Source organism: Athene noctua, chromosome 6 (assembly GCF_965140245.1).
Source record: "Athene noctua chromosome 6, bAthNoc1.hap1.1, whole genome shotgun sequence".
In the NCBI taxonomy this organism is placed as follows: domain Eukaryota; kingdom Metazoa; phylum Chordata; class Aves; order Strigiformes; family Strigidae; genus Athene; species Athene noctua.
The window spans coordinates 29,995,326-30,010,917 of NC_134042.1; the positions used below are offsets into that span (position 1 = coordinate 29,995,326).

A 15,592-nucleotide genomic window follows, 5' to 3' on the forward strand; every position below is an offset into this window, starting at 1 on the left:
TCTACCAAATAAGATTAATTTGTCCCAGTTTTTAAAAACTTTGTTGATTAGTCTTTTGTTAACTTACAGACCTGTAATCAATCAATGGACAACAGGCTAACAGATTCACATTGTGTGGCTAGTGAGCCTCACTGCTGATGTAGCTCGCTGACTAAGGTTTCTGCATTTTCTAGCTTTATGACTGCGCTGGGGACATCTCTAGTGCAAACAAAACAAACAACTCCATGGTTTCTGATGGACTTACTGACATTCTATGTACAAAAATTCTGCCAGCTACATGATGTCTTCATGGCTGCGGCTGTTTGGATGGGATTGTGTTGTCAGTGGTGAACCCAGCAGAGAAAGCCTCATTAGAATGGTGCACTCATTGAGCTCCATACACAAAATAGCTTATGCCACAGATGCAAACTGTTCTCTTAGCCAGCAGTACAACACAGCTCATCTTCATCGTTTTCCACACTAAGTACAAAACTGGGTCACTAGTGGTTTCTGTGAAGAGCCTAATGCCAGAACGTAAATTGGGCTGGCTTCCCAGTTCAATCCTTCTTTAATAATGAATGACACAGAAATACATATTTGCAGAATGATACTGTGTGATCAGTTGGACTTGATGACCTTAAACTTCTTTTCCAAACTAAATGATTCTATGATTCCATTATTTTCTTCAGCAAATTTCAATATTGCTTCTCAGAAATATTTTAGATGTCAGCAACTGTTTCTACTGAGGGCAACTGGATATTGACATACAGAAGAAATATACTTTGCAATATGAAGTATTTTAGGTTTTCAACTAAGCACTTACTTATATCTCCTAAATTAGTTGTAGTCTCTCTTTCTGTCTGGAATCAATAGTATTTCCGGGTTATTACAGCAAAGTCTATCCTTTACCCTTTTCCTCTACAAACTGATAGTAGAATGAATGGTAGCATTTAGAAAATCTAGACAAATGTAGTAAGACACATTTACTTTTGCATGTGGAATATCCTTTAAAATTAGGCAGCATGTGTTCTGATGTTAGTCAGTTTACCAAGTAGGTTTTATTTTAGTAAGCAAATATGAGTGACAGAATTTATTTGAAAAGAGCTTATAAGAAACAACTGCCTTCAAAATTAATGTCATTCCCTAGGCATATCAACTAGCAAAATTATTAACATTGGTAAGTGAAGAAATTATGGTATGTCTTCTGACATACTAGAAAAGCAGTCTAAGAGCAAAACAACGCTGGTCTGAAGACAGATGAAAATAACAGACAACTCAGGAACAATTGCAGTACTGATTCAAGCAAAACACCTATTAAGAAGCCATGTCCCTAAATAATGACAGCAGATTTATCCTAAAAGAGATCTTTATGTAGTTCTTGTATTTAAATGTAATACTTTAATGAAAACATGTTAAAAACCAGGTTCCAAAAATACTTAGTTTCAAATAGCACCAAGTAGGTACCTAATTAAAATTACTAGAAATTTTTAAAATATCATCACTGCATATTTTCTTAATGCTCATGATATTGCAGATTTTGCCACTATTAAGGCAAGAGGAAACAAAATCTCATCCTTATACAGAAATGGCAGATGTGCAACTTTAGCTTTAGAAACATGAGAGCTATTGTTGTTAGCACAAATGATAAATGCTGGATGCTGCTGTATTTTAACCACAGCAATCTCACTTTTGTTGTCAAGTTTGTTGTCTACAGAGGCATTGGTTTACAGATTTCTGAAAGACTGAAATTATCAGATTCTGCTCTGCTGTACTTCTGTATACAGCACTAAAATGTTCTTCAGATCTAAAATCTCATTTCATTCTTTATACAGAAAAACAAATCTGCTCATACTCACAACAGCCTAGGCATGATTACAGCAAAGAGTTGAGATGAGTTGTGCTAGAGTAGAAAGTATGTTAACATGTTAAAAAAAAAAATTATCCAAGATGGAATTTTATTTAGGGATCACCTATATTTACATGTAAATACTAGCTCTAAAGCAGTTTTTAAATTAAGACACCAAAAATAAAAGTGGTTTGAAATTTTAATTTAAGCATGAGCAGATTTCCATTCCTTCTACTACTAGCTTTTCTCGACATCTGCTTCTAAACCCTACAACTAGCTCAAAAATACAAGAATTTGTGTGATGTTCTCCTGCACATCCATTTTTGACAAGACTGAATCCCCAGATATTGGTGTGCAGCTCACATTAACTTCAGTATCAATTACTTCTGTGAGGTGAAGACAGGGTTTAGAGAGTGATAAATATATTACTAACACTTTGAACAAGAAGAGTTTAACAAAGCCATGGTAATATTTGACTGTAACAAGCGGTCCCAAATAAATTCATGAATAAGTTTTTCTGTGTGTTATAGATATGAGAATGTACTCAGATTTCATACTACTAATTTTTAGCCATAAAAATGGTATCAGTGTTACAAAAATACCTACTTGTTTACTTTCAGGCTAATATTGGCACTTTCATTCATGAAAAATCCATTCAGTGCACAGAATATGCCTTGTAAGCCAGAGATGAACTGATACGCAGATTCCTCAGCTCAAAAGTGGATTTTTAAATAGTATTTTATTTGTTCTAATGAATTTTAGTATATTTTCTTTATTTATTTTGGTGGGATAGCTAGTAAAAATGTGGCTGACGTTTGAATATCCAAGAAATACTTTCACCATCACTGAAAACTGGCTTCCATCAAAAATGTGAGAAAAGAAAATTGCTTTGTTTTACACTGAAAATTTTTTTTTTTTTTTAAATCCAGAACTAAGTTTTATTTTGATGTTTCTTCTTAGGTTGACATAATTACATAATAAAAATATATTATTTTGAATATTTAGTAAATGTCATCTCAAAAGGAATTAAAAATAAGTACTCTTAAGTCTGCTGCAAAACATTAAGGAACTGAAGGGCAATATAATTTAAAGGTTATTCAAGTGACAATTATTTGATGCTGAAATAAAGGGCCAGTGCATTTCTGAAAACACAATATTGAATGACTATTTCAGGACAGCATTAAAAAAACATAGATGTCTGATATTAGCTTGTTAAATGTGTATGCACTTAGTACATACATACAAAAGTTGCCTGATTTACCAAATGCTGAACAGAACAAACAAACCAACCACCATTTTCAGGTGTGATACCACATTTTTTGATTATTGAAAACTACTGTTTGGGGCAAGAATTTAAAAACAGGTCATTAAAGAGTTAAAGTATTTAAAAAAATCTGATTGCCAGAAGGGACAGCAATTTTTAAGATCTGAAATATACAAAATGTTTTATTAAAAAACTATCTGGTTTTCTACTTTAAAAACTGAAACTGGTCAGAGGAATATTATTTCAGGCCAATATGGAAAAAATATTATTTCTTTAACCACAAAGGGACAGTTTCACATAATGTCATGAACGGAACTTTAGCCCTCAGTAAAAAGGAAATAAAATTCACTTTGTAATATGAACCTCTATCAAAGGTGGAAGACAGACGAATATTACATGCTATCTGCATTGCCATGCCAAGAGGGTAAATTTAAGAAAGAATTTCCTGGCTTTGGAGTCTGTAAGCCTACTCATTAAAAATTCCTCTCTTTTTTTGTGGTTTGACTTCTTCCCTTCTGTTCTTCCAGCCTTTTTAGAAAATTTTTAAAAAGGATCTAAAACTCTGCTGAAACCTTAGTCACATGGCCAAAGGCAACTATACTAAGCACTGAGCATATTTAAAGTCTTAAAGCCAAAATTATTCATCTAGTAGACGTTTCTGTCCTGCATGTACAAAAATCAATTTAATACGATGTAATAGTGAGGGCATTTAGACTGCTTATCCTTAGCATTCTAACACTATAAAGCAGTAGTGATGCCGTTTTAAGGAAACATACCAGATTTCTGACTTTTACAAATTCCTTAGGAAAAAGAGAAGATATTATTTTTCTGTGTATTACTTCTCAGCTGAGACTCTTCAAGCTCCATTCATCTACCAACAGGCACTTTATCTCAAAAATGGCTTCAACTTCAGTAAAGTGGGTTGGGCATATATTTATCCATCAGCAATCCATGCATCAGACCTCATTACAACCTGAGGTGTTTTGGGAGCATGATTAACAATTTGTAATGTATTTTAAAATGACCTTTCCATACTTTTAGCCATAATTTGTAGGTACCATAAAGTCTGCAAGCTGGTGACATTTTATTTTCCAATTTTTTAATGTTTCACCAGGCAAACCAGCTAAAATATTTTAAACACCATATTTCCAGCTGTGATCTGATCTAATTAAAAAAATAAATTACAAATGTTGAATACACTTAAAGTAGGTTTAGTTTATGGTAACTGTGGCTTGAGCTAAATACTGCTTCATGACATCCACACTCTTTGTAGACCATGAAACAAACAGGTTTCTATTTGTCCCGCCTTCTCCAGAGTAGAAATTAATTTGTTTATGTTTCTGTCTTGGCCCTGTCACTGCTGTTGAGATCACGAGATGGATGTGCCTGTTTTGCTTTCTTGACCTTCTGAATGAGTAGATGTGCCAGAAGTCTGCAAAAAGCCAATGCCAGCACTACAATGCATAGCATTATACATATACAAAAGGTAAAGAAAACTTTTTAAACCAAATTAGAAATTTTTACAATTTTAAGTAATATAAGTGCATATAAAATGAAAGAAAAATGAATTAAATATTTTTCTCATTTCCTCATCTGATTTTGATGTTCTCAGAAAGAAGTACTGTTTGAAACAGGATGAATACAAGGGCATTGTCAAGTAGGTTCACTGTCCAGAGAACCTACTGGGACTGCAGTACACTCCAGAAAATTTAAAAAATAAAGAAAAAAAAAATAAAAGGTCCCATTTTCACGTGGCACACAGTGACCTGCAAATTATGCCTGAGACATCTACAGTGATAAAAAAAGACTGTGTCAGAGAAGTAGGCTTCCTAAATATGAAAGGAGCCTACAAAACAAAATGGTTCCAATGCTGTTCGTGTTGCTACAATCTGATAGATTTGGCAGGCTTTTTAAAGGCACGTTAGTCGTGGTTCAACCAGAAGCACTAGAAAGGAGAACAAAACAAGAACCAGAAACACTTGTATTTCTTTTGACAGCAGAAAATTCTGCTGTGATGTGCTGTTTGAGACACAGTAACACAGAATTGTATCCAATTTTTTTGGAATACAGATATCCGAAAAAATACACCTGTGCAATATTGTATTTCCATAACATTTTAAAATCAATATGACACATCTCTTCTAATATAGAACAAAACAGAATAAATAAATGATCATGAAACCCTGTTATTAAACTTTTCACAGCCACATAGCACTGCCCTTCAACATGCTTAATAGAGATGGGTGAGATTCAGATGCCGTTAAGGGCCTTACCAGAGGTCATCTGATAAAACTGTTCTGGTCAGAAGAATAATTTTGAACATCTTATAACAGATATACACTGAACCTGAAATCATGATATGAATTTCCACTAATTTTGAGGAAATTTGATTTTGTTTAATATTTATCACTTTTTTCTTAAAACATTGTTGCAAACTGAAGAACCTAAAATCACAAATGTGCCTGCACAACACTGCATAATGACTCTCAGAATAAATATTAAAACAAAGGTAATTTCTGAATATGTTTTCATTATTAATAATGTTACTAAGTGTTATAAAAACCCAAATGTTAGAAAAATTCCTGTACACAGGTTAATATACTCATAGCAAAGATTAACGTCATCGGTTTTTCATTTCATAGTATTTCAGGAATACCATAAAATTAGTTTAGGAGGACTGCAGAAACAAATACAAGAGAACAGCATAATGCCAGAAAACCTTTGGTGTACAAATTACAGAAATTATCACAAGAGTGCATTAGACTCACTCTTGGTACTCTTTCATTTAAGCATTTGGCAATAGCTGAATCACTAAGGTTGCATCACTCCTACAGTAGATGGAATTACTACTGTTCAAACCCAAAAAGGAGGGGAATGGAATTTACCACAGAAAACTGGTGTGTTTTTATAAAATGTTCTACTGCTTCTCGCTTTCTGCTTGCAACTTCATTTCACTAATGGAATCTTCCTTGGTGGCACTTGTATCAAAAGGAACCATTCTTTTCGTAAGTGCTAGAAATAAGTCAGACAAAAAAAGTTATTGAACACCTTCAGAGAAACACATACATTTTGCTGACTGACCATCAATGTTTATGAACAATGTTTATCAATGAAACATAATTTACACACAAATATTCAATATTCATAATGCTATGAATTGAAAAACTGACTTATTTTTCTAAATATATTTTGATACTATATAATACATGCATAGTCAAGACCTTTCTTAAACAGGAAAAATGCAAACTGCATTTAAAAAAATTATAATTCCACTAACATTTATTTTTCATTTTTTTCCATACTTTCCCAGTATTTTTGTTTAAATAAGACAAAACAAACCAGTCAGAAAATTTCCCAAGAAATATCTTTACCAATAGCATGGACTAAAGTCAGAAAGTGACACTGAATAGCTGTTCATAGGATGCCATAATGTGTATATATCTTCACAGCAGGGTGCATACATAATACTCAATTTATACATACATTATATTGCATCAAAATCTAGACAATACGAATTGACAGAACATCTTATGATAAAGTGTTGGAGGAAAAAAATCCAAATACCTAAACATCTAGCAATTATTTAACAAAAGGAAGAAATTAAGGGGAAGAAAGTGGATATCAGCTTATACAACATACCCTTCTTCTAATGGCCTTCCTTATATCCTAAGTGTGTAAGAAAAGTGGTCCTTCCTGATTGTAATAAATACCCAGAGTGCCATTTTTTAATGGTCTACTGAAATTGTAGCAATATACAATTGAAAGTTATTACTAGGAAGCAAGTTTGATTAGGAGAAGTGAGATGTTTTCACTTTCAGGAGAGTGAAATCACTGTGTCTGTGACATTAGTAAAACAGTGAGTTATCATTTTTTCGGCATAAATTTTGGTCCAAAACTATGCCACTGTATGCTATTTCAGTGGTACCTCCTGTGGTCAGTATTCAAAGTAAAGTGAAAAATCATAAAGAAAATTCATTGCTAAACTAAATCAATTTGCATTTTTCAAAGTGATGATGTCAAGTTCCCAATCATTCCATGTTCTTGTCCCTGAGCGGCCTTAGAAGATTTTGTTCTAGAATGGTGTCCCGCATCACCATGATGTTTTTACTTTTAATTATTTATAAATGTCAATACAAACAGTCTTAGAAATTATGAAAAACCATACATAGAGGGATAAAGACAGACATCAGCATACACTGCAGGAATTAATTGTTATGACAATAAAATCCACATTCAGGACAACTTGTTTTTATTTAACTGTTATATCACTCCTACTGTATACCATGTTGACACAAGAGTGTTGTGTATCACCAGAGACAAAGGGCCGGGGAAGACTCTGATCCTAGCTACAAAAGTTGCAAAAAATGGTGGCTATTTTCTCCGTAAAGTCACAGCTTATGAAGCCCTGGAACATAAATTCCCAACAACAATAGAAAGCTGAAAGCCATATGGCTTCTGGGGACACCATCCACGTTAAAACCTTGAAGTGATGAACTGTACAAAGAGAAAGGCAAGACCCAATTCACAAAGCTAACGCAAAGCATGTGTAACTCTAGGGACCTTTGTAATACAGAAATAAAGAAAAATACAGTCACCATGAAAAACAGTATCTGAGGATTATTCTTTAGATAACAACCAGTAGTGACTTTTTAGACTGTTTTGGTCTGATAATAATACAGACTGGAAACCATGTCTAATGAATGCTTCCTCATATAAATTTTCTCACTTAAACTTCTTCCTTTCTAAGAAAATGGGTACAGAAATAAAAGGTAATTCCCACAGCATCTTTAAAATAGTTTGCTATGGAAAAGCTAATTGTAGAAATTATACCAGAAACATGAAGACCAGACATAAAAGAAGAACGTTAAAGTTAATTACCTTCCCTTTTAAGTGACCACTGCAATTGGCAACTTTTTACTAAATATATATATGGAAGCAGACTGTTGTTCCCTTATTTATTTTTTTCATAATTTTTTCTACTCTTTCTTCAATTAATTTTAAACTTAAATTCCAGGATCCCCCTTGCAGATAAATTATTTGATAGAATTTGTGATATAATAACGTGTCTGCTCTCCACCCTGGTGCTCCCTACAATTCATAAGACCCCCATATTGGGAGGACACCTTCTAGTACTACTTATTGACTCTACAATCTATAAGTTTTCAGAATTTAAGAGTGATGGAAGGGGGAAACATTAAAACACAAAGGCTTGCAAATTGCTCAAAAGGTAAATGAAAGTTCATTCTTCTGGTTTTGAAGAAGTAATGAGATAAATTAATCACACAAAATAGGTGATGACATTTATAGGTAGATTTATTAAAAGCTACAGGAGATTTGGAAGCAAAAGACCTCAAATCATACCTCGCTGTCAAAGTCTCAAATTATAACTAATTGATATCACTACCGAAATTAAAAGTTCATGGCATTTATGTGACTAATATGACTGAAGTCACCAATCTGTCACTCACTGGCAATTACAAGAAAAGCTCCTTAATGTTAATACTGCCGCAGAATTTTTACTGTCCTCGAGAACTATAGCAACAACTTCAAAATACACATTTGACTAGTGGAGATTAAGTTCAACATAAGAGTAAAACATTCAGTCACTAACCAAAGTCTATGCAGTAATTCACACAGCTTAGTGCCATAAGCTACCACAGACATCTGCAAAGGGCTGTGTAAGATGTGATAGGACTGATGGGAAAACTATGCCTTCCTGGAATGACAGCTAGAAGCATATTCTAGGACATCTAAAATGACATCAGACATCTTCAACAGGCACCAGACTTGATCTCATACTTGCTTACTAAGCATAAAGAACATATAATAGCACTAACTCTTGGGGGAAAAGAAACAGCCAAGTGAGAAATTAAGAACACCACCTTCATTTTATCAGAGTCAAGTCAAATCAAGTATTGGAAAAATATTCTATGCCTATTTCTCTGTTTTAGCCTCAGAAAATTTAACTAATGGATTTTCACAGAATATAAGTAAGAAACTAGAACTCTAAAGACTTTTGTATCCAGTTCCTTTCCCTTAAAAACAAATAGGAAAAAGTGAAAAAAAAAAAAAAATCACCATTTTCTTATTTGTTGCCTTTTTTATAAAAATAAATTTAGAAGTAACTCTTTACCATCTGGGCAAAAGAACAAAACTAAAAAAAGCCCTCAGCACCATTCTGTGATTTGGAAGATATGAAGATCAGCTTAATTTACGATGTGGAAAATACTTTTCTAAAAGTTTTAAGCAAGAAAAACAAAAGAAGCCCGTCAGCCATGCCTGAACATGATTTCAAAAGGAGCCTTCCTCAAATGCTGAAAACTTTGCAAATATTTCATAATTATCAACACTGAATCAACGTCTTTCATTCATCACTTATTTTTTTTACCTCCAGAAATCTTAGTGCCAGTAGAAAACGGTCGAATCAGAGAATAAATACCCAGAACTAGTTCACCAGACTGGTATTCAGATTACATGGATCCTATTTCTTTGACAACTGCCTAAAACTGATTAAAAAGTACTAAAGTAACAAAGTCTTATCAAGTTCCATTCAGGTTAAGCAATATAAACATATTGTAATATTTTAGAAACATTTATGCTGCATCTTTAAATTTCAGCAAGTTTTTACAGTGGAATCACAGAGTTGTTGAAGTTAGAAGGGACCACTGGAGGTCATCTAGTCCAACATGCCTCCAAGGTATAGGCTATTTCTTTTCTATACCCCAACCAGGCTGAGCTGTGCTTTGACATGAAAGACACTGACAGGGATGAGTTTAAGGAAAATGGAAAAACAACTCTGAGTCAGGGGAAACTGTTCCTGAAGTACAGATGAGATGGAGGCATTTGCTCTTATGCTTTTTCCCCACTATTGTTATTCAGTATGCTCTGAAAAAGAGCTGTTAATCACAACCCACAGATTCTGAAAGAAAAAGAAACCAATTATCTTTAACCTCATCAGATCAGCTCAGGACTTACTGGTGAGCAGTATGTACTGCAGCACTCATTCTAAGATGAAAAGGTTTGAAAGTGCAATGAAGCCTGAAATAGGACCTTCCATTACATAGAATGCAACTTACTGAATAGGTTCCAGTACACAAACTGGCTCTTGAAAAGAAATGGAAGGTGATATCCTTCTGAAGAAAAGTATTCTGATACCCATGTGCTGATATACAAAAAAAAAGGCCTTAAAAAAACTTGGTTAGTTTTGACACTCATGCAAAGGTATGCCTGTACCAGATACGGATCTAATATGCCATATCCTTTACTGAGCAGTTCCTAGCTGTATCAGAAATCCTGTGACTTTGCATGACAAGTTGTATATGCACTAAGGGATAGAAAGAATAATTATTAAAAACAACTATTGAAGTAGAAGCAGAATTAGTGAATTCAACTTCCACTGTTAAACCGCTACACAAGCATGAGACTAATTGGTACAAACAAAAGATCTGGGAAAGAATCCTTGACCAAGGATGTCTCTCTGGTCCCTGGAAAGATACACAGCTTTTACACAGCTCAGATTCTTCATGCAGAGATTCAGAATCCAAGAGCAGCACTTTCTTTTTGGCATAGGTTTGGATGACAAACAGAATATATTTTATGTCCCAGTTAAAAAACCCCAAACAACTATCAGTGGGATGTAATGAAGTACTTCCTAGACAAAGGCATTCACCCAGTATCTAAAACTAAAGCACAGGAGGACTCTTAAGATGGTTCTAGCATTGCTTTTCTCAAAAATGTAGTGCCTTGCTCTCCCAAGTAAAACAGTTTTGAAAGAGGGAAATACATTACTTGTAGATTTTTTCTGTGAAACAATACTTACAACCTGAATCTGAGAGCAGTGAGCTGGACAGAAAGCTGTTCTGAGTTCGCCAACTAGAAGAGGGAACAGTCAATTCTATATCAGAAATTTCAGTATCCATTTTCACATCCTATGGCAGACAAAAATAATTTATATCTGTTAATATCAAGCAGCTGTAAACTTTAACAAAAAACATACAGTAGCATACATACAGGTATATGCTGTGATTTCACACATGCTGCAAAATACTGATTTGAGTTCTCAGAATTCTCAATGTTGCAGTTAGATTCATATTAATTTACTTATGAATTTCAGGCTCACTTCATCATTACAAAAATCTCTGCAAAATCTGCTTTTCCTTTAGAAAAGCATTGGAGATTTGCAAGTTTTGTCCCTACAATAAGTTGTAAAAATGCTCCCTTTCTTGTTTCCATCACATCCACAGTTCAGGATAAAGCATAGTGGCAGGGCAGACATCAGTGAATGATGAATTCCTTATCAATGAATGGTCCACATTAATTCACTGAATTTCCACAAGTAGTAATAAAAAAAAAAATCCGCTCCCTGCCACTGAGGAAACTCAAACTTCACTGATTTGCATATCAAAATATCTGAAGTTACTTTTCCATTTTTTTTGTTAAACCATTAGATAAAGTCTAAAGTACACTGTTACTATTTATGGTTAGACCCATACAGTGTAGCTTTTGGGTGAGTAAAGTCATTTGGTCTATAAGCTAAAAAAGGGATGATAATTTTAAAAAGGCCATTTAAAGAAAAATCTCAGTAAATTTTTATTAGCACTGCAGCAAGTAGTCCCCAGGTGCAATACCTTCCAAAATAAGATTAAAAGCTTGGCTTGGTATCCAAATTACGGTTTCTTGAAATGATAAGACATAATAATGCACAAATGCATCAGTTCATAAAACACTAAATTTTGCTACTGAATTCTTATCATAAACATCCCCAGTGAATTTTGTTAAAATATTGTGCAATTTATCATTCATGCTGATACTTAGATTTGGAAACTAAACAGAAAACAAAAATTCAGCATTAATTTAGAGATACGATGAGCTTTTGTCCCATCACTGAAGAGGGATTTACTCCTGTTAAGACTAATGAGAACTATACATATCAATCCCTTTATGTGCTGATGAGAGACTTAATATAGAAAGTGCACATAGCACAATAACAACTTTTAAAGAATAAAAAAAAGTTTTAGCCTTTTCAGTCTGCTTTCAGAATTGCTACCTTAGAATAGAGCTTTTAAACAAGCAAGGTGCTTCTACAAGCATCTGCAATACAAAATTATTTTCTGTTTACAGGAATTTAAACTTTTCTTATGTGCATCATTTAAAATTACATCTGTATGCTGTGTTTGATTAGATGGTCAGTTGTTTGTGGCAGGGAAACTGTCCTAAAATATAATATTTCTTTTTAGTTTTCCTCTAGCCTTCTCTTTTGATTTTGCTTTGGTTGGTATTTATCTGTTATTTATTTTATTTTTATACATTATAGTTACCTTCTTTTCCCCAATTTCTTGTTTATCTACTATGCCTCACCCCTTTCTTAGTTGAAAAATCAGAATTGTTGTACTTGATGGTATTCTGCCAGCTTCTGGCCTCCTTCATTACTGGAAATCTTACATCTTAGCACATACAAATAGCAATTATGATATTCCAGGACTTCTAAGCAACAGGTATTTTGCAGTCATCTTACAAGACTACAGAGGAGTAGGAAGATTGAGTGGGGACAAATGAAATCAAGAAAGAAAATTAACTGTTTCTAGGGGAACATTCAACTGCGATTTCAGTTTTGCTCCTTAAAATGAAAAGAGGCTAGGACACAGGATTAGATAATGCCTGTCTGAGATTAATGTTGGCAAGCAAACTGGAAAGAACTCTATTACAAGAAAGGCTAGAAAGAAGAGCATAACAGAGGAGAAAGACTAATTCCAAAAGTAATTTTATCTAAAATGATCTTTGTAAAAATTTTACAAGAACTCCCTTTTTAAAACATGCATTTTCTTATCACCAAATATCTGTCTACTTTGAATAGCAGAAGCACTATGTTGTGGTACAGAGCAAGAATCAAAACTGTCATAAAGAATAGACTTTGATATCCTCAAGCCTACACTCCTCCAGTCATCGATTTAGAGATTCCCAATTGACAAACAGTAAAATAAAGAAAATTAAACAATAATGCATTTCAGTTAGTTCCAAGGGAGGGTAAGAAAGGCAAGCATTAGAAAGGGTTTTCTTAGACTAAGCTAGCCTGATCACTGAAATCAGATTAGCACCCGTCTGTTACTTGTTTTCGAACATTCTGTTCTATTTGTAACAGCTGTGACAGCAAAAAGTACTGTATGTCATGCAAAAACCCAATTAGGCCTGACTAAATGGAAGCCATTAAATGCTCTCTGTTGTCTAAAGAAAGAGGAAATATTGTTTTGGAATCAGCTTTATACTGGATTCTGAATATAGAGTTCAAATCATGCGAGCTCTGTAAGTTCAGTCAGCTTAGTGCAATATTATATTCTACTGTCAGCTGATTGCATTCCACTTAGCTTTTCAATGTTTTCCAAATTTCTATGGCTACTGAATTAATAACTCTTGTATGAAGGCCAGAGAAATTAAAAAAACTGAAGATTATCATTAGCAACAGACTGAAAGTGAACCTGTCCTGTTCCTTCCTTTCAATTCTTTCTTACAGAAGAGCAAGATAGCTTTTCAAGTAGCTTAAGGCCATCTTCTTACAACAGCAACTTACTAAACTAAAATACTCTGTATTTATTTTACTTTTTCCACTTTTTAAAAGACCTACTGGTAAGCATGTCCTCATTTTACAGAAGGAATACTGCTGTGGAGGAGGTGGGGAACACAAACAGCTTAAAGTATTTTGATACATGGTATATGATCCTAGATTTTGAGCTCAACTTCTTATAGAGACCCTGGCAAGATTCAGTGACGAAGAATCTTGATTTTATTGTTATAAGTAGCAGAATTTTTCAGTTCTGATCATTTATTTTACTTATTTCAACCACATCCATAAGAAATCATAGCTCTGCCAAAATAAACTGCTATCACAATGACATGCAGTGAGAAGTGATACGACAATGAACAAGTTAATATGAAGAGAAAGAAAGTGTGTTAACAATTGGAAAAGCGAACTCATTACAGGCAATGTTTCTAAACAAGAGCACTGTATTTGTATTGCAGGGAGTTAGGAAATTATGCTTAGCAGTGCTATCAGTCTGCTGAGTGACCTTTAGCAAAACACTTCCCCTCTGTTTGCTTGGATTTCATTTATGCATGAAATAGATATCATACAGTATCTTTTGTAAAGAATGCAAAGATCAACTACTGAAAAATCAATATATACCATCTACAAATTAATCATCCTTTTAATAGAGGAAACAGTTTACTATATTTATCTTTTACATGAAAGGACAAGGGAAAATTGAACAAAGCAATCAAAAAAATGTTGTAGACAGCAATTTGACAAAACTGGTAAACACTTCAGAGTACTAAGACATGGTTAGACACTTTTTTGTGAAATTTTAAAGATTTTTGGAAAGTATCCATGGCAGTTTATAATGAAGACAATACTTCCGTCATCAAATTTTACAACACCCATGGCAGCTACATAAACCAGAACCATTTGTGTGTGATTTTTGTCTCTGGTTGTACTAAGAGTTAATATACATCAAACGAGCTCATGTTGCTGACTGAAAGTAATCAGGAAACAAAAGTGCAGTACACACACATACCTTGAATTGTTGGACTCTTTGTTTTGAATCTTCCAGCTGTTGCTGTAGAGAACTCACTATTTCTTTATACTTTGTATACCTTTCCTCAATCATCTCCTTTCGGCAATGGGACTCCTAGAAATGCATTGAAAGATGTAAACGATTTTGTTATGTGAGAAGCAATTAATAAATGTTGGCTGGCTATTATAAACACAGCTATCACACCAAAGACTTTCAGTACAGCAAGAAGGAATAATCACTAACTCGCAGAGGCTGAAATACAAGTGCCATATGAAAGTAGAATATTCTGTACAGAAAAGTAATGTTAAAATGAAAATAGGTTGAAACATGAATGGCCTCATCCTTAACTGATGAACAATTTCTTGTAACTCTCCAAAATTCAGTGATATCATACCTTCTAACACAGAAATTCTGTAATGATGAAACATTAATTACAATACGGTATAAGCACTTGAAAAAAAAAGTGTTCTAAGGATACGGACTAAACAATATTTTTAAGTAAGAAAATATAACACTTCTCACTGAAGTAGCTAATGATTCACTATGAATGAATGAATACAACTATGAGACAACTTGTGAGGCATTATCGAAGATTTACTTTCTCTTTCCTTCTCCCTTCCTATGAAAACATTGAGGATAGAACTTGCTAGCAGTGGAAAGCAATGACTGGCTTTGAAATATTTCATTCATGCATACCACTTGAGAGTAAATTATGCTGTAGTACAAAAAAAATCCAAAGTATTATTTTCAAATAGAAGAATTAATGAAACTCCAAACTGACATCATTCTCACAACTAAGGTATAAAGCTTAGCTGTCTTGAATAATAAATTATTTGCTGAACAACACACAGTTGTTGGTAGGGACTCATCATAAGAAAACAGTCTTTAAAAAACAAAGCAACAGGGAGAAGAACAGAACTCAAATTAAACCAAAGAATT

The 15,592-nt window shown here is 33.8% G+C and overlaps 1 protein-coding gene across 1 annotated transcript in view; it reads right to left on the minus strand.

Moving 5' to 3' along the window:
* Positions 1–5,684: 5,684 nt before the first annotated feature.
* CEP128 (centrosomal protein 128) overlaps positions 5,685–15,592 on the minus strand; it is a 126,078-nt gene continuing 116,170 nt past the window's right edge. Inside the window, exons 21-23 of the mRNA XM_074909235.1 lie at positions 14,654–14,767; positions 10,909–11,017; positions 5,685–6,101 (exon numbers count right to left, since the gene is read on the minus strand). Of these exons, the coding sequence (XP_074765336.1) occupies positions 6,007–6,101; positions 10,909–11,017; positions 14,654–14,767 (318 nt within the window). The 3' untranslated portion in view covers positions 5,685–6,006. The remainder of the gene's footprint in view (positions 6,102–10,908; positions 11,018–14,653; positions 14,768–15,592) is intronic.